Genomic DNA, 26,190 nt, shown 5'->3' with positions numbered 1-26,190 from the left:
TGACGAGAATCTAATTGTGATGGGAGACTGGAATGCAGTGGTAGGCCAAGGAAGATAAGGTAGTACAGTAGGAGAATTCGGATTGGGACAAAGGAACGAAAGAGGAAGTCGGCTGGTTGAATTCTGCACTGATCATAATTTAGTCCTTGCCAATACTTGGTTCAAACACCACAAACGACGGCTGTATACGTGGACGAGACCTGGAGACACTGGAAGGTATCAAATAGACTTCATTATGATTAGGCAGAGATTCAGAAACCAGGTGTTGGATTGCAAAACTTTCCCAGGAGCAGACGTGGACTCTGACCACAACTTGTTGGTCATGAAATGCCACCTGAAGTTGAAGAAACTGAAGAAAGGAAAGAATGCAAAAAGATGGGATCTAGACAAGTTGAAAGAAAAGAGTGTGAGAGATTGTTTCAAGGAACATGTTGCACAAGGACTAAATGAAAAGGCTGAAGGAAACACAATAGAGGAAGAGTGGAGAGTCATGAAAAATGAAGTCAGTAGGGCGGCTGAAGAAATGTTAGGAAGGAAGAAAAGATCAACTAAGAATCAGTGGATAACTCAGGAGATACTAGACCTGATTGATGAACGACGAAAATACAAGAATGCTAGAAATGAAGAGGGCAGAAAAGAATACAGGCGATTAAAGAATCAAGTGGATAGAAAGTGCAAGGTAGCTAAGGAAGAATGGCTGAAGGATAAGTATTGAATAGGTGGTTTTTTAAAAATTATTATCCTTGATATCTATGCCTAACGTCATCTTCAATACGGAACAATAATGAGAGTTGTTACTTGTAAGTGCAAGGATGTCGAAGACTGTATGGTCTTGGGAAAGGTAGATGCTGCATACAGGCAAATCAAGGAAACCTTTGGAGAAAGGAAATCTAGGTGCATGAATATTAAGAGCTCAGATGGAGAACCACTTCTAGGGAAAGAAGACAAAGCAGAAAGATGGCAGGAGCATATCCAACAGTTGTATCAAGGTAACGATGTAGATAATTTGGTTCTGGAACATCAAGAGGCTGTTGATGCTGATGAAATGGGAGACCCAGTTTTGAGGTCAGAGTTTGACAGAGCTGTGAGTGACCTAAATAGGAACAAGGCACCTGGAATTGATGATATTCCCTCTGAACTACTGACTGCCTTAGGAGAAACCAGCATGGTAAGGTTATTTCATTTAGTGTGCAGGATGTATGAGACAGGAGAAGTCCCATCCGATTTTCGGCAGAATGTTGTTATACCTATTCCCAAGAAAGCCGGTGCTGACAGGTGTGAAAACTACCGCACCATTAGTTTAGTATCTCATGCCTGCAAAATTTTAACACGTATTATTTACAGAAGAATGGAAAAACAAGTTGAAGCTGAGTTGGGAGAAGATCAATTTGGCTTCAGGAGAAATGTAGGAACACGTGAAGCAATCCTGACTTTACGTCTGATCTTAGAGGATCGAATCAAGGACAAGCCCACGTACATGGCATTCGTAGATCTAGAAAAGGCATTCGATAATGTTGATTGGAAGAAGCTATTTATGATTCTGAGGATGATAGGGATCAGATACCGAGAACGAAGAATTATATACAACCTGTATAAAAATCAGTCTGCAGTGATAAGAATCGAGGGCTTTGAGAAAGAAGCAGCAATCCAGAAAGGAGTGAGGCAAGGCTGCAGTTTGTCCCCTCTCCTTTTCAATGTTTACATAGAACAGGCAGTAAGGGAAATCAAAGAGAAATTTGGAAAGGGAATCACAGTCCAAGGAGAGCAAATCAAAACCTTGAGATTTGCCGATGATATTGTTATTTTATCTGAGACTGCAGAAGATCTCGAGAAGTTGCTGAATGGTATGGATGAAGTCTTGGGTAAGGAGTACAAGATGAAAATAAATAAGTCCAAAACAAAAGTAATGGAGTGCAGTCGAACGAAGGCAGGTGATGTAGGAAATATTAGATTAGGAAACAAAGTCTTAAAGGAAGTAGATGAATATTGTTACTTGGGTAGTAAAGTAACTAACGATGGCAGAAGTAAGGAGGACATAAAATGCAGACTAGCACAAGCAAGGAAAAGCTTTCTTAAGAAAAGAAATTTGCTCACTTCAAACATTGATATCGGAATTAGAAAGATGTTTTTGAAGACTTTCGTGTGGAGCGTGGCATTATATGGAAGTGAAACATGGACGATAACTAGCTCAGAAAGAAAGAGAATAGAAGCTTTTGAAATGTGGAGTTACAGGAAAATGCTGAAGGTGAGATGGATAGATCGAATCACGACTGAAGAGATACTGAACCGAATAGGTGAGAGGAGATCGATTTGGCTAAATTTGAAGAGAAGAAGAGATAGAATGATAGGACACATCTTAAGACACCCAGGAGTTGTTCAGTTGGTTTTTGAAGGAAGTGTAGGTGGTAAGAACGGTAGGGGTAGACCAAGGTATGAATATGACAAACAGATTAGAGCAGATGTAGGATGCAATAGTTACGTAGAAATGAAAAGGTTAGCACAGGATAGGGTGGCATGGAGGGCTGCATCAAACCAGTCTATGGACTGATGACTCAAACACACACATATTGAGAAATGTCATCACCAGATCTTTGTGCCACAGTTCCAATGTCTTTCCATCAAATGTCTCATACTAAAGACGGAACCCACTGTTCTGCCATTTCTGAAGTCATACTGCTCCTCTTCTGTCTTTCCATCTTTCCTCTCAATCTCCTTTCTGTTATCCTTTCCATTATTTTTGCAAATTGTGACAAGAGTGATTCCTCATTAGTTATTCAATCCAAATCCTGAAGAACCATATACCCCAAACATTTTAATACAACAAATGTGCTTACCAACCATTGTGTAATCAACTCACAATTACTTTTAAAATCTATCTTGCTTTTTGTGTACTTTGTCCTCACTGGCAATCTCCAATTGGGGAATGTTGGGGGGGGGGGGGGAACCGTACTACTTCACTGCCCTTCTTAAACACACATCATTCCCTTTCCCCATACTTCTGTATCCATATACAATAATGTTATTAGATTTATGTCCTAACTATTTTTCTGGTTTTCAGAGATGCTGAGGTGCCAGAATTTAGTCCTGCAGGAGTTCTTTTACATGCCAGTAAATCTACAGACATGAGGCTGATGTTTAACACCTTCAAATACCACTGGATTGAGCCAGGATTGAACCTGCCAAGTTGTGATCAGAAGGCCAGCGCCTCAACCTCCACGGTATGCACTAGCCATGCGTCTTGGTAGGTGTGCTAGGTACCAACTGATGAGCCCAACCTAGCACACGGGGGCGAAACGCTGGCCACCAGGAATGAGTTAGCTGGAAAATTTATAATGTCCAATAACAGACCATTTATATTGGTACTATACATTTGCTCATTCGGGACAAATATTTCAGATTCACTATGGGAATCAACATCTATATCATCAACCGTCTGCGTCACTCAGCCTGGCTATCTCCCACACTTTCCAATTCAGCTTGTACAAAATATATCTGGTACCTATATTGACATATGGTCTGGATCAACAATGAGTTGTCTTCAGGCAACAGAAATGAAGCCTCTGTTTTTTCTACGAAAACATAAATGGATAAAATGAAGAATGTGGATATCTGACAGTAGCTTGGATTAGAAAGAAGTCTGCTAGTGACTCTAGAACTGAAGAGACTGCAATGGTATGGTCACATGAAAAGAAGGCCACATACATAGGGCAATCAGGACGTAACCTCACAATAAGATACTTAGAACACGTCAATGCGGAGAAACATAAAAGATTCTCTGCAATGGGAGTACACATGAGTGAAACAGGCCATAGATTCACAGACATTAAACAAGACCTTGCAATTCTCAATAGGCTAAACAAGGGAAGGTTAATGAAGTCTAGAAAATAGTCATATACTTCTAGACAAGTCAATTAATAAGGACAAGAATTTGAATGAAGTAAATGAAGAGAGAAACCCCTTATTTGAATGCATATTGAGATATATTGAGTTATTACGAAGGAAGCAAACACGCCCAGCGCACACTTCAAGCAATCACAACGCCGACACGTCACAAGCAGTAACCACCTCCCCGCCCGTTATAGCAAATGACGACACGTCCGCATTTCCCCTCCCTCCTAACCAAGCTAACTCACGAACTACAGCACACAGTTACAATACAAGGTTGAAGGCAGCCGGATTAAACCCACTCCCGTAGCACGGGAAGTTAAACAAACACGCAAGGCAAGGGTAAGTTCATACTTCCATACTTTCCAACGCTCAAAGACTTATCATCCGTCATGTTTTTCAAATTCCAACTAATAGCCGCATTTTTTAATTTTTATTATTTATTTCTTTTTTTCTCCTGCCGGTTACAGGTCGTGATACAGACGATCCAACTTTTTTCAATTCAAACTACAGATAGCAAACTTCATATTCGAAACAAGCCACTCCTCTCCACCCAACAGGAGACAAGAGACGTGAAAACACCGATGCCTTCTTAAGGAAACTTTTTAACCAACAGTTCAACAGAAATACTTCACATAGTGCAAACAAGTTCTTCAGTAATCAACGAACTTATGGAAGATTCACAAGACTTATAGTGAACTATATTTTAGTCCATCAGTGCTTTTAATATTAAGATTTTAAATAATAAGTTATAGTTTGACTAACAATTGCCTTCAATGCATCCCCCCTCTACCCCCAAACCCCCACATCCATTCGCACATATACGACTAACACTTGTTTTTACGGTTTTAAGAAAATTGTGAGACTGTTCTTGGCTAATTTTACTTTTGCCAAATGCAAGCAGCTGCTGATGAATGCAATGCATTCAAAACATGTTCTGAACTTTTTAATTCAATGTCTATTGAAATAGCCTAAGGCTAAATAAAAGTGAAAGTATCGATCAGGTGGATTCTTGTTCCTTCAATTAATTAATTGGATCATATAGTCGATACGGATATGAAGTGGATAGTATGTAACAGGATATTACCCTTTCAGATGACTAAATTCACAGGAGGAAATATTCTTTGTAACTGAGCATAGGTGTCTTTACCAATGAAGTGACAAAATTACAACACTTCAACTTGTTCCTGGCAAAAAAAAAAATCAAGGATCCCAGGCATTCTAGTAATCACCAACATAGCTCATGCAATTAGCAAAGGAAAGGCATATCCATACAGGCTGCGAAGGTCCCAGGAGGAATGGGTGGCAAAGACTTGCACCATCCATAACTTCAGCAATCAGTGGGATAAAGTGGTTAGTTCCATAGTTGAGCCCACGAGAGTTGGAGTCTGACGTTTAGCACCACCGGCGAGAAAAAGTTGACTAACGTTGCTCAAAAATTGTCTGTTGCTATGGCAACGATAACAGAGATGCCACACTTAAGGAAGCTATCGCCACGTGTGTTGGCTTCCTATTAGTTGCTTTTGTGATATTATTCGGAGTGGTACTGTGTTAGCTGTTGCTGGTTTATGTAATTATTTACATGTTTGTTTCCTGCATATTATTTTCATTGTGGTTCATGTTTGTGGGTGGTTCATGTTTGTGGGTTACTGTAGTCACGTCCTAGTTCGTGAACCATGGGCAACGGCTGAGTGGCCTAGTAAGTGGTCCTGAGAGTCGGGATACCAGTCGCTATGGAATGGGAGTGGGCATCTCGGACATATTCTGAGTCATGGCCCTCCTTGTTCTCAGGCGGCTAGGACTATACAATTCACCGGTGGTCCATAACCCGTTAGAGGAGAGATCCTCACTTGGACTATGTGCAAGCAGGGTAGCATCCTGCTTCATGAATTTACCGAGCTCAGAACATTTTAAGCAAGCCTCGGACATATGGGAGTAATGGAGTCCCACTCCCATTTGACAGACGAGGGACTCCTTGGAAACAACTTGGCGAACAAAATGGAATTCGATGGGGAGCTATCAATATTAATGGGGCTTATGGAAGAAAGAAAGTAGAACTGGCTGAGTTAGCAAAGAGGATGCATTTGGATGTGCTAGGAGTAAGTGATATTCGGGTAAGGGGAGATAATGAGGAAGAGATAGGAGATTATAAAGTGTACTTGACGGGTGTTGGAAAGGGAAGGGCAGAGTCTGGGGTAGAGCTCTTTATGAGGAATACCATTGCACGCAACATAGTTTCTGTTAGGCACGTAAATGAGCGAATGATGTGGGTAGATTTGTCAGTTGGAGGAATTAGGACTAGAATTGTGTCCGTGTATTCACCATGTGAGGGTGCAGATGAGGATGAAGTTGACAAGTTTTATGAAGCATTGAGTGACATCGTGGTCAGGGTCAACAGCAAGGATAGAATAGTGCTAATGGGCGATTTCAATGCGAGAGTTGGGAATAGAACTGAAGGACACGAAAGGGTGATTGGTAAATGTGGGGAAGATATGGAAGCTAATGGGAATGGGAAGCATTTGCTGGACTTCTGTGCTAGTATAGGTTTAGCTGCTACGAATACATTCTTCAAGCATAAGGCTATTCACCGCTACACATGGGAGGCTAGGGGTACCAGGTCCATAATAGACTATATCTTAACAGATTTCGAATTCAGGAAATCTGTTAGGAATGTACGAGTTTTCCGGGGATTTTTTGATGATACAGACCCCTATCTGATCTGTAGTGAACTAAGTATCTCTAGGCCTAGGGTAGAGAAAGTGAAATCTGTCTGCAAATGAATAAGGGTAGAAAATCTCCAGGACGAGGAAATTAGAAGTACATGGATATGATTAGTGAGAAGTTTCAAACAGTAGACGGTAAGAAGGTTCAGGATATAGAAAGTGAGTGGGTTGCATGTAGGGAAGTTGTAGTAGAAACAGCAAAGGAATGCCTAGGAACAACTGTGTGTAAAGATGGGTAAAGGCAAACATCTTGGTGGAATGTTGAAGTGAGAGCAGCTTGTAAATGTAAAAAGAAGGCTTATCAGAAATGGCTCCAAACAAGGGCCGAGGCAGACAGAGATTTGTACGTAGATGAAAGAAACAGAGCGAAACAAATAGTTGTTGAATCCAAAAAGAAGTCATGGGAAGATTTTGGTAACAACCTGGAAAGGCTAGGTCAAGCAGCAGGGAAACCTTTCTGGACAGTAATAAAGAATCTTAGGAAGGGAGGGAAAAAGGAAATGAACAGTGTTTTGAGTAATTCAGGTGAACTCATAATAGATCCCCGGGAATCACTGGAGAGGTGGAGGGAATATTTTGAACATCTTCTCAATGTAAAAGGAAATCACCCAGGTGAAGTTGCGAACAGCCAAGCTCATGGGGAGGAGGAAAATGTTGGTGAAATTATGCTTGAGGAAGTGGAAAGGATGGTAAATAAACTCCATTGTCATAAAGCAGCAGGAATAGATGAAATTAGACCTGAAATGGTGAAGTATAGTGGGAAGGCAGGGATGAAATGGCTTCATAGAGTAGTAAAATTAGCATGGAGTGTTTGTAAGGTACCTTCAGATTGGACAAAAGCAGTAATTGCACTTATCTATAAGCAAGGGAACAGGAAGGATTGCAACAACTATTGAGGTATCTCATTGATTAGTATACCAGGCAAAGTATTCACTGGCATCTTGGAAGGGAGGGTGCGATCAGTTGTTGAGAGGAAATTGGATGAAACCCAGTGTGGTTTCAGACCACAGAGAGGCTGTCAGGATCAGATTTTCAGTATGCGCCAGGTAATTGAAAAGTGCTACGAGAGGAATAGGCAGTTGTGTTTATGTTTCGTAGATCTAGAGAAAGCATATGACAGGGTACCGAGGGAAAAGATGTTCGCCATACTGGGGGACTATGGAATTAAAGGTAGATTATTAAAATCAATTAAAGGTAATTATGTTGACAATTGGGCTTCAGTGAGAATTGATGGCAGAATGAGTTCTTGGTTCAGGGTACTTACAGGGGTTAGACAAGGCTGTAATCTTTCACCTTTGCTGTTCGTAGTTTACATGGATCATCTGCTGAAAGGTATAAAATGGCAGGGTGGGATTCAGTTAGGTGGAAATGTAATATGCAGTCTGGCCTATGCTGACGACTTGGTCTTAATGGCAGATTGTGCCGAAAGCCTGCAGTCTAATATCTTGGAACTTGAAAATAGGTGCAATGAGTATGGTATGAAAATTAGCCTTTCGAAGACTAAATTGATGACAATAGGTAAGAAATTCAACAGAATTGAATGTCATATTGGTGATACAAAGCTAGAACAGGTCGATAATTTCAAGTATTTAGGTTGTGTGTTCTCCCAGGATGGTAATATAGTAAGTGAGATTGAATCAAGTTGTCGTAAAGCTAATGCAGTGAGCTCGCAGTTGCGATGAACAGTATTCTGTAAGAAGGAAGTCAGCTCCCAGACGAAATTATCTTTACATCGGTCTGTTTTCAGACCAACTTTGCTTTACAGGAGCGAAAGTTGGGTGGACTCAGGATATCTTATTCATAAGTTAGAAATAACAGACATGAAAGTAGCAAGAATGATTGCTGGTACAAACAGGTGGGATCAGTGGCAGGATGGTACTCGGAATGAGGCTAATTTAGGAATGAACTCGATGGATGAAGCTGTACGCATAAACCGGCTTCAGTGGTGGGGTCATGTGAGGCGAATGGAGGAGGATAATGGACTCTGCTATGGAGGGTAAGAGAAGTAGAGGTAGACCAAGACGACGACGGTTAGACTCTGTTTCTAACGATTTAAAGATAAGAGGTATAGAACTAAATGAGGCCACAACACTAGTTGCAAATTGAGGATTGTGGCAACGTTTAGTAAATTCACAGAGGCTTGCAGACTGAACACTGAAAGGCACAACAGTCTATAATGATTATGTATGTTAGTTTTTTTTTTTTTTTTTTGTAAGTTAATCAGTGGCTAATTGTACAGTTCTATTCTCTATTTAATATGTGCATTTGTTGTTGTCAGTTAAGTGATTATGAAATCTCATATTTATCGGCAATGACATGTTCCGTCTTAAATGCTGGAATTATTAGCACGAGCTTAGGAATGGGTCAAAGTTTATTGAATTGCACTAGGCCTATGTATTTGATTAAATATTCAGCCTGTATGAAAGGGTGATATGCCACAGATGGAGGTAACTATGACAATGTAGCATACTTCGTAGTTACTGCTTTCATGCAATACACTCAAGACACTCTGTATTGTATTGAATAGGTTGACCACTTCAATAAACTTAACTGTTTCAAATTAAGTTACTGCTTTCCCCGCTCAAATGTGAGTCTCCAACTCTCGTGGGCCCCACTATAGGCCTGGCTGCCTTTGACCCCCAGAGATAACTTTGTACTCATTCTTTGATATAGGCTGAGGGATGGCTAGGTCATGTGCCTCTCCAGACATGGACATATTGTTTCTAAATTTTTGATTTCCCAAAGGGGAATCAAACCCACATCCTTTTGGGTAGGCCAAGCATTGCTAGACAGTCCAACTTCAAAGGAATCCTAAAATCCTGAAAAAAGTTAAGATTATCTAAAATTCTGAGAATATGATAAACTTAAAATGCTATCATTTATGAACAGACAAAGAAAGACATTATTATACATAAAACGGTTGCTGTACAAGGTACAAATGTAGGATGATTTTCTCCAAATTTATGTAATAAGTACCAAGTTCCCACACCACAAGTTTTAGCTGTTAGTATTAACTCAGTGCAACTTTCATGCATCTACTGCTAAATTGTGAGAGACAAGGAGATGTAAAGTAATCTAATAATTAGGCACATGTAAAGTGAACATCATAATAACATTATAAAACATTAACATCATAAAACATCATAATGCAGATTTTAAAAATCAAATGATGAACAAATCCAAGCATTGATTAAATGCGAACAGATCAGTCATCCTTTTTTTTCCCCCTATAAATGCAAGACTGAAAAGTATGCCATACTTAAACATTCCATAAATTATACATATATCCTGAAGGACTCTGGCAACCCAGTAAGGGATATTAAGAAACACATGAACTGCCATACAAGCTCATAATTAACAAGACAAATTCAAATTAAACACCAAAGTAATATATTCTTTAAGAAAGAGATGTTTATAATGGGAGACACCCATGAAACAGCTTGAGCACATGGTGACCAAAAATAGCATTAATTATAAACAAGAACAAATTAGCGTTATTTAAAGAGGATAGTACAAGACAACTCAATATCAGATTGATAACTTCTGCCACAACCCAACAATGGAGTCAAAGATTCCCGATATTCATTGCTTTAAAACTCGAAACAGCTGATTTTTTCAAAGAAAAATACTTCTGTATGCTAATTACACAGTAACCCTGATAAATACAGATATATTTGCATATTTCTATCACTTCCTGTGCAATTCTAGATGTATTGTGCTTTATGCAGGTAAGAACTTGTATATCTTGGAATACGACCTCATGACGGGTGCCCACAGTTATTGCTAATTTGACCGAATAGTTGTGACATATTTCCTTAGTCCATGATATGGACTACATTGTATAACAAAATAATTTATCTCTTCCCAAATCCAACGACCAAATATTGACAGACTTACAGTTCTTCTATGAAAGAACTAAAGTTCCATTATCATTACCTGTACAAGAACATTCTTGACCGAAATTAACCAGTATCAGAGTGAAACAGCATGTAAACAAATAAGTAGAACATGTTTCTAACTATAATTTTCCAAAATTCAACTAAGTTCATAAGAGATGATTATTCAGGAATTCCAATGCAAAGGAACACATAACTGATACCTAACATGTTGGCTGCCATGGGGATTCGATCGGACTAGCAGCATAAGTCCTACCGGGTCCTAGCTGGTTGCTCGGTAGTTACTAATAAAACTCATACAGTCTAAATGCATTCTAGCATGTAAATAATGGATCACCAAATCTCAAGACACTCTGTGGTAAACCAATGACAATAATTTCACCTGACTGGTTTGGCTAGCCAGCCTAGAACACTTACAAAAATTTGCAGTATGGGATGTTGCTTATCGGCCCGACTGAATCGGCACATAATTCTACGCAGGTCCAGTAAAAACGAAGGAGTGATTGAGAATTCAAACTAAGTTGACAGGACAATACATTTCTGTTGGGAATATTATAAAAGCATTATTTAAGTATGAAAAATAATCAACAAATAAAAATGCCATACTTCTAGTATGTACAACATTGACATAGTGAAAGTAAATGAACAATAGTATGAAGTTTGGCACCAAACAATAACACTATGAACAATAACAGAAATAAAAATCTACCACAAAAGGCTTAACAATGCCCACTGCCTGATGGAGTCAGCAGATCAATTTAAAATGATTGCAACGATCAAAGTAAATGAGCTGACCTGAATGGCAAGGCAGTTGTGAACCCCTGTATTTTAACATTTTTGCCTTGTTTCCAGTTAATTAGGAACATGCATTCATGATCACATAAGAAATAAAGAGATACCATGCTTCAGTCAAAATGGCACTCGAGTGATGGTTATCTTAGTTCTGGCGATAGATAGTTGGTAAATGAAGTTATTGTGGCGGAAATGAATGCCAAAAGTGAAGGCGATAGTGAGGTGTGTGTGGGAAGGTATGTCTAATTCAGTGGTTCAGAGGGAGGTATTTCGTGGTGACGTAGAGTAGGAGGAGTGTTTATATTGTACCAAAATTGTGTGTGCATATGTGCCGAAACTATCGAGTTACAGCGGTTTCAATATCATACATTTCACGCTCCTAACTTGCGGTGAGCAGCGGCCTCCTCCGGTTCTCGTAAGTGACAAGAGATGTGACTGCTCCCATGCTGAGAGGTAAAGCAGTACAGCACATAGATCAGTGTTCTCCCCAGAAATTTTCAGCGGCCGGTTTGCAGGAATGAGTATCCAAGCGAGGAATACTACATAAATAAATGAATAAATTTCAATTTATTCTTCACAGAGCATTAATAATAATATCAGACAGGTAAACATTAACTGCAAAATTGATCTATTTTAATGTTATCACAAACCAAATATAACAGGGTATTTTGAATTTCTTAGTGATCATCTGCTCGTTCATAATCATGTAACATCAGGCCAGTTTTGGTTTGTGTTGAAACAGGTTGCATTCCATTGTAATTTGCTGAAGGACTGTTCATTTATAATGCCTAAGGAGAAGAAAACTGTAACAGAGGTACTGAAAGCGTACAGCCAGCGCTCAAGAGTATTTTGTAGCTAGGCATTATCTGTTGCCAGCACCATTTAGATGTCCGACTCGTTGGCTGAATGGTCAGCGTACTGGCCTTCGGTTCAGAGGGTCCCGGGTTCGATTCCCGGCCGGGTCGGAGATTTTAACCTTCATTGGTTAATTCCAATGGCCCGGGGGCTGGGTATTTGTGCTGTCCCCAACATCCCTGCCACTCGCACACCACACATAACACTATCCTCCACCACAATAACACGCAGTTACCTACACATGGCAGATGCCGCCCACCCTCATCGGAGGGTCTGCCTTACAAGGACTGCACTCGGCTAGAAATAGCCACACGAAATTATTATTATTACCATTTAGATACAACAGGACAGAAGCCCTAAGCAGAGCCATGCAGCGTACAGCATCATGTTAATATGGTCGCATAACTAAGACACAGGTACGTTTAACTAAAACACATTTTAAATTGGATCACAAGTATTTTTTGAAATATTATGAACAGAATATCACGTGAGTAAATGGCAGAGTTATCTTTATATACATATATACAGTAGAGTCTCGCTCAACCGACCTTCGCTTATCCGACATTCCGTGTTATCCGACACTGGTAGACTTAATTTTCAACTTTTGGTGGAGACTAAAGGACCTGCCTATATCTGGCCCCCTTCTGCAAGAAAAGGCGGTGTATTTCCAGAAGGAGGTTTAATGAAGGGGACCCTAAATTTACTGCCAGTGCTGGGTGGCTTCATCGGTGGAAAAAACGACACGGAATTAGGCAGCTTAATATCTGTGGAGAAAAACTGTCAGCTAAATCCGATGAGGCTGTGAAATTTAAAAAGGAATGTCAAGTAATAATACTTGCTGAAGGATTAACCGGTTAACAGAATTTTAATTGTGATGAGACTAGGCGAAATTTCAAGATGCTGCCATCAAAAACTCTCGCAGCCCAAGCCGAGACGTCTGCACCTGGCTACAAGCGTAGTAAGGAAAGATTTACTGTTCTTGCCTGTAGTAACGTTACTGGGTACTTAAAAGGAAAATTGCTTATGATTGGTAAAGCAAAGAAGCCTTTATAAAAATATTTCTGTTAATGCTCTTCTAGTCCATTACACGAATCTCAAGGTTGCCTGGATGTCTGCTGACATCTGTAAAGACTGTTTTGTTACACAGTTTGTTCCGGTTGTAGAAAAATTTCTAGCTTCAAACACTCTCCCTAGAAAACCTCTTCTTCAACTAGACAACGCTCCATCACACCTAAATGAACAGCAACTTAGAAGTGGTGACATCAAATTCACGTTCCTCCCTCCTAACGTGACGTCATTATGCCAGCCAGTGGACCGAGGTGTACTGGAAACACTGAAGAGGAAATATCAGCGGAAACTCCTTTCATCCTTGATTGTTGGCAAGTTTCTTTTCGTAAGATACTTGGAATGTTTTCGTTCAATAGTGCATGTACTGTGCAATTGAACTGATAATTCAATAAATAGAGTGCTGTAAAACATGTTATTGTTTTAGTAATACAGTACGGCCTTCCTGTTTGTTTTAGTTAATTTTCAAAGTAATTCTGTATTATCCGACATTTTCGCTGATCCGACATACTCCAGGTCCCGTTTGGGTCGGATAATCGAGACTCTACTGTATATCTTTAATTTTTGAAGGTTCTTCTGAACAATCCAAAACAGAAGGAATATTCTGTAGATTTAAGACAGTCTTAAATGCCAAAGAAGAAGGGAAATCCCAATGTAGTGTTTCTAGGGAGTTTGGGATATCCCAATGACTGGTTAGTTCATGGAATCAACATCAACAAGATTTTTTTTTTTAACTTTACATCACACCGACACAGATAGGTCATATAGTGACGATGGGATAGGAAAGGGCTAGAAGAGGGAAGGAAGCAGCCATGGCCTTAATTAAGGTACTGCCAGCATTTGCCGGGTGTGAAAATGGGAAATCACAGAAAATCATCTTCAGGGCTGCCGACAGTGAGGTTCGAATCTACTATCTCCCAAACGCAAGCTCACAGTTGTGCGCCCCTAACCCCATGGCTAACTTGTTTGGTACAAAAAGGAAATATACACTAGTTAGCTGTAACAGAGTGAGTGCAACACATTGTACTCCCTCCAGGAATGCACAGAGAAGACGGATCGTGATTATCATGAGAGTTACCGAATGAATGTTTCCGATAAATCACGAAGTAAGGTAGCTAATGAGCGGTCGGGACATAACAGAGCGATCAGTGTTCGCTGAATGTTCCTCTCATATTAGTAGCTAAACTGTGGCTCCAACCAGTACGCCTGTAATAATTTTAAACGTCAAGATGAATGTTGATGATGGTACAACACTATCGACCTCAAGTAAAAGCTTGGACACTGTTTCTGCTGATGCAAGACAAAACGTCAAAATTATGTGCTGAAAAAAAAATTGAATTAGAAGAATTTGTAGTAGTGGGCGGGGGGGGGGGGGGGGGGGGGGGGGAAGAAGGAAATCGGTTTCAAGCTCTGCTTGAACTAAATTCGGAGAGGTAAGGGGTAAAAAATACTTTAAAATGCACGGGATTTTTCTAGTGCTTCTCACATAAAACAATTTTGTTCATGAAGACAGCTGGGCCCTCGGTTCCTGCAAGACACGCGTGTTCAATCATGTTCTAGTACAAATAAAGTTCATGAGATGCTTGAGGATGTATGACCATTTAATATGTTCAATGGACCACAGTCCACAAACTTAATTCAGGAATCCCGGTCAAAGGGAGACCTTGCTTTCAAACTCTGATATGTATAACTGTATTTCTCCAGAAAAACGTTGACAGCATATTATTTTTGTACAGTTACTTATACGGAAAAACAGGAAAAATCACAAACGTGGGGAACGTATGGCAACAGATCTAGAATAGGTACCCTAATTGCAAGAATTAAACTTTTCAGTCATAAAATAAAGTGAGTTTAAAAAAAAAAAATAACAACTACATATATAACAGTTTTCCTGTCTACTGAATTATTTATTGTAAATATATTATTTGACTTTCTTTGTAGTCTGGGCCTACTGAGGACCACGGGGCTCATATCTTCTCGTCACTTGGGCCATCTGTTTTCACCTCTTCCAGTACTACATTTTCTGGTTGTGAGCCAGCTTTCTTTCCTCCAACCATATAAGTCTGTTGGTCCTTGTATTCTTCCTACTAGCAAGTGACGTTGGAAAAATTCCCTGCTGGATGGCTTGGTGAAACAGTGGGTGATCATGTATGGACTCATATGGGATCCCCAGTTATTCCAGGCCCGACTTGACAGAAGAGATCCCCTTGTTCCTGGATGGCTTCCTTCTACCTGACATAGCAAAGACCCTGCTGTAAGGCTGCAGGGATTCATGCGGGTTAGGTGCCCATAGAAGACCAAGCGACTTTTTCTTACGTGAGGATGTCCTCCTGATGTTCTTATAGCTCATCGTTGTGCCGAATTCCATAGGTGCCTCCCCCTTTTATTACAGGTCCCCGTATTCTCCTCGAGATCTTCCTTTCCTTGAGTTCTAGTCTCCTGAGAGGACCTTTGCCGATCATCATAAGACACTCAGAGATGTAGAGAACAGATTGTTTTTACTTCTGTTTTATAGTGGCTGAGCTTAAGGTACTTGGAGAGGAACTCTGATGTACAGATACTTCCGCAGGAGTAGTAGGCCCTCTCAAACTTAGTCACTATTATATATTGTATTTAAATAATTTAATACCCTCCCCAGGATCTATGGTTGAGGGAAAACCTACTAGTCTACCATTAGACACTCTTTCCAGGAGTTTTCATTTGTCACTAAGTTTTTCTTTGCCCAGAAAAACTACTACGTTCACTCATTCAATTATTTTGTAACTAACTCTTAACTAAGGATATAGAAATAATAGTTACAAAAAATATTTTCTGGAAAAAGGTTTTAAATGACAAATAGTGTTTTTTTAAATCACAGGTTAAATTAATTTCATACATTACATACATTTTCTGAGGATATATATTTCCTAAAATTGTATTTACTTTACTGAGAGAATTGGCGTGCAGTTAGGGGCGCGCAGCTGTAAGCTTGCATTTGGAGATAGTGGGTTCAAACCACACTGTCAGCAGCCTTGAAGATAGTTTTCTTGGTTTCCCCATTTTCACACCAGGCAAATGCTGGGGCTAAGGCCATGACTGCTTCCTTCCCGCTCCTATCCCATCGTCGCCATAAGACCTAACTGTGTCGATGCAACGTTAAGCAGATTCTATTTTTTTTTTTTTTTTAACACTCTTTCAACATCATGTTCAAATTGAGTTTTATCTTCGAAGTAAATGTATTTTGTCGAGGTGAATATTACACTGAGTAGAACTTGAATACAGTATTTCTACATCCAATTATCTTAAGACTGTTTCAGTACGATCAAAGTATGTAAAGTAATTTCTCACAGAGGTATATTCTCTGCTGTGTCCATGAGGTGGCGTTAATAAAAATACATGAAAAGCGCTACCAACTGAATGAAAGAAAACTGGCGTTAATCATCTGGGAAGTGACAAGATGCTTCCCAAAGATTAACAACAAATATTGTTATTATAATATACATATTGATGTTATAACACACAATAATGGCTTTAAAAATTAAGATAATTGAATGAATAAATAAAATGAAAAAATGATATATTACACTCAGATGCCACTGTTAGCTTGCACTGCATGGGTCACACAACTGTTTCAGATGCAATTTCCTTTACGTCGCACCGACACAGACATGTCTTATGGCAACGATGGGACAGGAAGGAGCTAGGAGTGGGAAGGAAGCGGCCGTGGCCTTAATTAGGTACAGCCTTCGCATTTGCCTTGTGTGAAAATGGGAAACCACGGAAAACCATCTTCAGGGCTGTCATCAGTGGAGTTCGAACCCACTATCTCCCGAATACTGGATACTGGCCGCATTTAAGCGACTGCAGCTATCGAGCTCTGCGTTTCAGATGAGAGTGCTTATGTGGTACAGCTATACGTATCAGAGTTTGAAAGCAAGCACTCCCTTTGGCTGAGGAGCGATCGGCCGGGTGATGCCGAGCAAATGAAGGCCAAATCTGAATGCAAGCGATTACACACAAATAGAGTTTGGAAAAAACATTCTCCAATATCTTGATGCATTGCTCCCTTGCAGCTCTCTGGTGTACACAAAAAAATCCATGATGGATCAGCCACGGAAAAAACCACATGAGAGGATAGAATGATTTGGAAGCAATCAGCTGCTGATCCCAAAAGATTTCCAATGCAAATCAGGGATTGTTCACAAGAGCACAATGAAATAGATCTTCATTTTTCCAACATAATACACTGTTTAGCACTGATCAGTCCCAAAAGTAAAAAGGCCACATTAGAGTTTACAACGAAGCATGTCACATGGAAGAGTACAGATAGGTCGAAGGTCTTATGGAGCGACGAAAGTAAGTTCAACCTCATCTTGTCTGACAGTATCAGGTATATTCATCAACCAAGAAACCAGACAAACAATTTATACGATACCAAGTACCAACCATTAAACATGGAGTTGGCATCATGGTGTGGGGTTGCTTTTCTAGACACAGAGAAGGTACTCTCATACAAATAGAAGGGATAATGGATTGTTTATATATTGTGACATTCTAGAATATCACAGGATACTATACAAGGAAGGAGGAATATGCCTCAAAATAGCATTCCTCTAGCCAATTGAGGAAGTTTTCGGAGAAAAAAGTCAAGTTTTGGATTGACCAAGCCAAAGCCAAGAACTGAATCCCACTGAACACATATGAGAGAAATTGGGCTGATATACAGATTACAGGAATTACTCAAATGAAGATCAGCTCTCTGCTGTTTTACAAGAGGAGTGGACCAATCTTTCATCAATACTTTTGTAGAAGCTTGTCGATTTTATGCCATGATGGACTGTTGTTGTAAGTGCTCATGGATATGCCATTAAGTACTAAATTTGTACCTCAGCATCTAACAATCTTTTTGTGTATTGAGATATTGTTCTATCTACAAAATACTTTGGAACCACAAAATACTAACTTAAATTTTTTATGGAAAATAGTTGTGTTTATGTTGGTAATTGATGTTTTGTTTTAAACTTTTTCTTAAAAGTATTTAGAATTTCCAACAAATGCTACCCAGAAAATACTTTTGAGTGTAACTACATATGAAACTTTCAAGACTTTTCAACAGATGGAAGTATTTTGTTTTACCAATATTGTAGCACAGCTGCAACCTCAATTAACACACCATCTTCAAATGATAAAACATAATAAACTGAGAGAGGTAAATTTGAAACAAAAATACCAACCTGTTAAAAAAAAAACAGCTTTAGTTACATGTGAACAAACATGACAGCTTCAAGTTGCAATATTTGTTGTTGTTTTTGTTGTTAAGGTTGGTAATGTGCTGCTGCCACCTTCGCCAGTTCCTACGAGATGGTGAACACGGTTCAAAGCTGCTGCTTATTGTGCCAATAATTTTGAAGTACAAATACGGGTTGTTGAAGACCTCAATTCTGAAGAAGCTGTTTCTATTGAAGCAGCACAAAAAAGTGCTGAGAGTTTGAAAGCATCTGTTCTGATTTCATGTGCATATTCTCAGCCATCAAGAAATTGCAGGAAAGAAGACTGTCCCTTCACGTTAGTACTGGAATTGTTGAGGAAACTGAATGATCTCTAATGAACCTAACAAAGTTTTCTTGGAAAAAAAATACAGTCTAGTATTAAGAAAACACTTCAGTCTATGCAAACATAAAATAATTTTAGGTGTTCATGACAAAGTAACAATCAACAGTGTGTCAATTGAGAACTGTATGATTTTGTTAAGTTGGAGTATTGATCCAGTCTAGAGGGAGATTTTGCAAAGTACAAAAATAATTTCAGTTATAACAGGATCAAGTTTGTTTTAGAGCACCTACTACATCACGCTGTCATTAAGTGTAATGAAGACTTGTGAATTTCATTGAGAAACTGGAACATTTCATTGTGGTACGTACGGTTTGCTATTTTGACAATGTGAAAAGAGTACAATTTACTTTTTATGTTATGTTTGTTTAGAATGCACATTTCAAAACTTTTTGCATATAAGTTATTTTGGCATTTACCAGTGCATAATTACCTGAATCCTACTTATTACTGTGGAGAGTGAACCAAGTTGGCAGTGATCAAGAAGGAAAAAAAAAAAAAAACCAGACAATTGTCTGAGTTGTGTGTTGAACATCATTGAGATTCATGATGAAGCGAAGGATTGTTATGGTAGTGAATTTCTTGTCTCTTTTGTAATATTATTTCTTTTAGAATGAACTACAGTATATTCTATCTTCTGGAGTTTATTTTACGTCGCACAGGCATAGGTAGGTCTTAGGGTGACGATGGGATAGGAAAGGCCTAGGAGTGGGAAGGAAGCAGCTGTGGCTTTAAGGTACAGCCCCAGCATTTGCCTGGTGTGGAAATGGAAAACCACGGGAAACTATCCTCAGGGCTGCCGACAATCAGGTTCGAATCCATTATCTCCCAGATGCAAGTTCACAGCTGTACACCCCTAACCGCATGGCCAACTTGCCCGGTGTGGTCTTTTTTTAAAATCATTTGCTTTTCGTTGCATAGACACAGATAGGTCTTATGGCGACGATGGTATAGGAAAGAGCTAGGATTAGGAAGGGAGCGACCGTGACTAAGGTACAGCCCCAGCATTTGCCTGGTGTGAAAATTGGAAACCACAGAAAACCACCTAAAGGCCTGCCAACAATGGGGTTCAAACTCACTATCTCCCGAATGCAAGTTGACAGCTATGTACCCCAAATCATGCAGCCACTCGCTCGATGTGTTCTATCTTTTTTTTTTTTTTTTTGCTAGGGGCTTTACGTCGCACCGACACAGATAGGTCTTATGGCGACGATGGGATAGGATAAGCCTAGGAGTTGGAAGGAAGCGGCCGTGGCCTTAATTAAGGTACAGCCCCAGCATTTGCCTGGTGTGAAAATGGGAAACCACGGAAAACCATCTTCAGGGCTGCCAACAGTGGGATTCGAACCCCTATCTCCCGGATGCAAGCGTGTTCTATCTTAATCTTGTGACAAACCTAATCGAAATTTAACATTATGTAGATTTCAGAGCAAGCATCAAGCTTTGATACCCTATAAAAAAATATAAATAAATAAACCACTGTGGTCAATCATTTTAGTATCACCAAGTCTCAAGAGCATTACAGAGCTGTCGCCCGATTCCCAAACATAATACTTCGTTTTTAGGTACCCAGAGTCCTTTCTCAACAACACAAGCCAGTCAGGCAACATGAAGTACCTCGGGATCCCCTGAAGAGCTGGGGTAAGTGATCCACCCTTCTCCATCATCAGAGTATTGCACTACATATTCAGTGACAAAGTCCATAGTATTTGCACACCCCTGAGTTGCTATTGCATAGATATTCTTTCTACTACCAAGATCAATTGTTAATCTCTGATTGTACGTATGGTGCTCAGGTGACCATGCTAAAGCACCTGGAAAGAGAAAACAGCTTTGCAGAAAGAGAAGATTTCAGTGATGTTAGTTACAAGAATTCCATAGCCAAAGAAAGATACGCTATCACATCATGCAACATTGCGGGTGTTAATAATTATAAGCATACTTCATGCAAGAAAATTACTTCTTGTTAACCCAACAACTTTTAAATCAAAATCGCAAAACATGCTCACTAAATTTCGAGTAAAGCTCAAATCTGAACAACAATATTACCGATACTTCATAAATCTACCCTACTTACTCCATCCAGAAACAACCGATACTATGAAGGAAGTACACATAGTGCAGGAGATATCCTTATAAATACAACAATGAACATCCAGATATATTACAATCTTATTATACATATTGGATGAACAAAATGATCCACTATCAAATCTGTTCTACATATTATATATGTCTCATATTACACAATCTTTTAAGGGGCAAAAGAGAGTACATCTTCCAGGTAAAAAAATTGCATTTTTCAACTTATATACTGACCAGTACAAAAAAAAACAACACTAATTTCTTTAAACTGAACATTTATTTTAAATTCTTGTCAACTTTGAGAGAATGAAATATGATATGATTTTGAAATTTTGAAACCCGAACATGAAAATAAAGACGATTCTGTTTTCTAAACAATTTAATTGAACTGTTGAAGAAAGAAGTGTCACACAATTGATTTGCACATCTCTAGCTGTTCATGGGTAATCACTAGAGTTGAGATTTGTATGCAAACGCATGTCTTTACTGAACCAGCATATCTCAATCAAGCATCAGGGTTTGATGAATCTTGTGGAATTAAAGGCACAGGGCAAATTTAATAGTGCAAGTTTGAGCATATCTGGATGTAAGAGCATATTTAGGACTTCAGTGCATCATCACAATCATTTTCATTTCCTCCCAGGTCAGGGTGTTGATGGCACGTCTCCACCGTTGCCTCTCCTTCCGCCACTCCTCTTCAGTAATTGTAATCCAGTCCAGTCTTCTTTTTCTTATACTGTTCTTGACAGAGTCCATCCATCTTCCTCTAGGCCTCCCTCTTGCCTCAGCACTTAAACGAGGAGCTCAGACACCTCCACTTGGTCCTACTCGCTAATGAGTACAGCCATAAAGATATCCAGCGAGCACTCCATCCCAGACGTCCAACAACCAGGAAGAAATAAGAGGAGTGGCCAGCAGCTAAAGCCTTTCTGCCATATATTGGGAAGACAACTGACAGAATAGGGAGGGTACTAGAGTCCCATGGGGTAAAAACCATATACAGGCCAACGAAGAAAATCCATGAACTACTTAGGTCTGCTAAAGACAAACGCCATTCTCTCTCCACACCAGGTGTCTATAAGATCCCACGCAGCTGTGGCCAGGTATATATAGGTACTACAAAATGCAGCATCACCACATGAGTAAAGAAGCATAACAGGCATAGCCAGCTGGCACAGGCAAAAAGATCATCAGTCGCTGAACACTCGCTGCTAGTAGACCATGACATATAGTACAGCACCACCAAAGTACTGTCAACTACTGCATGTTATCATGCCCGGCTACACAGGGAAGCCATTGAAATCCTGAAGCACATCAACAGCTTCAACCTAAGGAGGAATCTGAACGGGTACACAAAGCCTGTTTCCTGTCCTGGAAGCCTTAAATCCTGGAGGACTCTCTTACAAAAACATAATAGACAACATTCCCCATCAAGAAAGATATGTTAAACTCATTGTTACAATTTTCTTCAATATTTACCAAGTGTTTCAATTCTTGTTCTGGTCAGTGTATTTTTTCTTTATAGAATATATATGAAAACAAGGTCAACTGCACATATTAAGCAAGTATATTGGTAATTATGGGATGAAAATAAATGGAGAAAAGCAAGACTTACTAGCTTACCAGAGGAGAAAGGGAAGGGAAACTTAATGTAAAACTTGAGGGACAAGACCTCTGTATGATTTGAGCACTTAAGTAATTTTAAAACCTACCTGAACATACTCAACATTTATTATGACCACCTTACCTTAGCATTGCCACCAGGTTCTTTGTAGTCAGCATAATCTAGGCCATTGGAACCATAACGGATGCGATACTCCATAACATATTCAGAAGAATGAGGGCGACCCTGAGTTGCTATTCCTGTTACGTTCCTCACTTCACCCAGATCAATGGTCAGATACTGGTCAAAGTCCGAACTGGCGGCAGTCCATGCATTGCCACCTAGATACCATAGCAATGGCCAACATCGAGGAGAAATAAATAAAAAAAAGCACCAACATGCATCAGCCACCAACGTCAAAATAAAATAACAGAACATAAAGATATCACTAAGACAAATAGCATAGCAATAACAAAAGTACTTGCTCTGGGTGCGTTACTTCAATTCTTGGTTGTGGTGCGTAGATCAATACAAATACTGCAGTATTAGTTTTTACATAATTATGAGGAAGGCAGAACGATGCAGGTAAGGAGTTTGAGAATGACGCCACTAATGAGGGAGAGTTGCAGAGTTGTTGACAAGAATTTCGACAAAACCCACAGCGTGGAACTGTGACAGGTCTAAACCAACATGCGTAAAATAAACGTTTTGCAACAGCCCACAGCCCTCGAAGAAGGGCGAGGAGATTGCGCACCTAAAAATCACGTGGTTCATAGCAGACCCACCCTCTAAGAAGGCTGTGGTACAGTTATGTTAGTCTTTGATGGTCAGTGTGTTGATTTGTGCATTACAATCTGGAGTGGTGAGACACTTGATCTAAGTCTGTGTTCATTTGAAAAAAAGAAAATTTTTATGTAACCTTTAGAAGAGTGTCCAAGCGTTTTCTTGCTTTGTACACAAGTGTGTGTTACTTGTTTTTAAAGAACTGCACTTTTATCTTGAAAGTTTATTGCTTTTATTTCCTTTTTGTCTGTTCTGTTCTTGCATTTTGTTCCAATGAACTTCCATTCTGTAGTGTCTTTGATTTATGTTAGTTGTTTACACAGAAATGAAAAGAGAAAGAAAGGGTGAAAAGCTCTATGTTTTACAATGAAACTGGTTAATATTACAGATCATTTTGAAAGTGACACAAATCAATAGCCATGTATCGTAAGAGTTTCTGAGAACACAAATCCCTTAAAGCTCCCAAACAACATTGGTATTGGTGAACAGCCTGTCTGATAGATGGCTGTAGGCTATATATTATAGGCACCCTCCAACCCAGCTTCCGATTGCTGCATCAGGAGCAACAGACAATTGTGAACTGTTGTTCTTTTCCATTACTTACTGTATATTGACCTGTGGTGTTCCATTTCTCCTTTTGTGTTAGTCCTCTGTACCTAGTCTTTTCCTATATGTATATGTAAATCAGACAATTTGAACCGAAATACTGCACACAACCAGAACACACCCAGCACAAAAAATATTGAACTATGAGGTGAAAGCATGCAGCAAAGGTATGCACAGTTACATTCTCTCACACAGTTTTGGCTTATTTGCATTTCTCTGTGGGCTGGTGACACAGTGTCCATAATAAAACAGCACAATGTGTAGTTCACTTAAAGTTTTACATGTATTGCCCATTATACATGGTGTAACAAAACCCCCTGGCAAAACCTGAGGACTGGATTCCTCGCACAGAATGAAAAAAAGGATTATAACAACGTGGGTCCAGAAATGCACGATTACCAAGTTATCAGTTTTTTTAATTTTTAGAATCTGCTTTACATTGCACCAACACAGATAAGTCTACATAAAATCAGTTTCATGTTTCGTAACGCACTTTAACAGATTCACAACTAAGTATTTTTAATGCTATTTTTAAGGACACTTTCTCTCAAAGCATTGATACTTTGTCAATATGTGAATTTTTCATCTAAACAATGTTATGTGGCTGAAGACGTTAATAATATATGAAACATGTACCACTTTTAACCAATAAGTTGCCTTAAGCAACTAATGTATCGACAAGGTGGAAAATAAAAATACTTAGTTGTGAAACAGGTCTTACAGCGACAATGGGATAGGAATAAGCTAGGAGTGAGAAGGAAACAACCGTGGCCTTAATTAAGGTACAGCTCCAGCATTTGCCTGGTGTGAAAATGGAAAACCACAGAAAACCTTCTTCAGGGCTGCCGACAGCGCGGTTCAAACTCACTATCTCCTCAATGCAAACTGATAGCTATCTGACCCAAACCGCAAGCCAATTGCTCGGTTTATCAGGTTTTATTTCTAGAGCACTCCAAAACATCTTAGCATTACAATTACAGTAGAACTTTGTTATAACAACATTCAAGGTACCTAATTTGTGAAATGATAAGTGTCCTTTTGCTCTTGTTCCTGTTCGAAGTACAAAAAGGCACCCAGCAATACATGTTACAATATTTCCAAACACACAATACTGGAGTAAGTTTGTGCCTCTGTGAAACTATGCCATCGTATATTGTTGCATATGTTTCATAGTCATATCGATTCAGAAAATCAGTCTAATTTTTGCAGCAATTCATGTAATAGAAAATTAGTGTCACTGTCATCGACATGATTCTTGGCTTCAGAATGTACAAGTGATGAAATGAAATGGCGTATGGCTTTTAGTGCCAGGAGTGTCCGAGGACATGTTCGGCTTGCCAGTTGCAGGTCTTTTTATTTGACACCCATAGGAGACCTGCACATTGTGATGAGGATGAAATGATGATGAAGTCGACACATACATCCAGCCCCTGTGCCAGCGAAATTAACGAATGACGGTTAAAATCCTCGACCCTACCGGAAATTGAACCTGGGGCCCCTGTGATCAAAGGCCAGCACACTAACCATTTAGCCATGGAGCCGGACTTCAAGTGATGATAAAGACTTAAAAATACTTAGGTTTTTATAAAATTCTAATCCAAACCGAGTTTTGAAATCATGTTATATATGAAGCAGATACCATATGTTTGCCATATTGAGAGAGAATGAAAAACACTTTCCTTAAGGGGAATACCGGTGTGTTGATATCACGCCACTTAATGCAATAGACGAGGTGTCACTGAAAGCGATGTTGCTACACCCAAGTTCTACTGTACATTTGTCAACAAGCATCATTAATGGTGGTGTACTGAATACATATTGTTACGTGCCAGCCCCTTTCGGTACTTCCAAGGAGGGGCTGGTGACTCACATGACCTGGGATCTCCCAGCTGGCTTGTAGGATAGAGCCGGCCTTTCCGGGTATTGTTCTCGTTGGCCGGCTTACCTGTGAGTTTCTTGGAGATTCAACAGTAATGTTCTGCCTCTAGTGACATCGTGAAATTTCAGGTTCAAATCACCAGAGCTATAAAAAGAGAGGCTAGCCGTGGACAGTCAATCAAGTGTTGGGCTCGGAGTCAGAGCTGGACTCGGGGTCAGTGTTGTACTCCATGGTGAAGTCTGTGAGAGACTCAGTGCGTTAGGGTTTAGTGGCTGGGCTGAGGGAGACAGAGGTGTTGGCTGTCACTAGTGTCCCACCGAGGTCTGAACCTGGAACTGTTGTTGTGGTGTCGGGAGAGTCCAGAGAGTGGGGTGGAGACTACAGAATGGAAGATTGTACTGTGTGTTCATGTAATTCTGCGGACTGAGC

General features: G+C 39.7%; 1 protein-coding gene across 1 annotated transcript in view; it reads right to left on the bottom strand.

Moving 5' to 3' along the window:
• Nrx-IV (neurexin-4) overlaps positions 1-26,190 on the bottom strand; it is a 283,385-nt gene that overhangs the window by 235,739 nt on the left and 21,456 nt on the right. Inside the window, exon 3 of the mRNA XM_067142634.2 lies at positions 22,638-22,834. Coding sequence (XP_066998735.1) covers positions 22,638-22,834 — 197 coding nt within the window. The remainder of the gene's footprint in view (positions 1-22,637; positions 22,835-26,190) is intronic.

The sequence above is a fragment of the Anabrus simplex genome, chromosome 3 (genome assembly GCF_040414725.1).
Source record: "Anabrus simplex isolate iqAnaSimp1 chromosome 3, ASM4041472v1, whole genome shotgun sequence".
NCBI lineage: Eukaryota > Metazoa > Arthropoda > Insecta > Orthoptera > Tettigoniidae > Anabrus > Anabrus simplex.
This window is presented reverse-complemented; position numbering and strand designations above follow the sequence as displayed.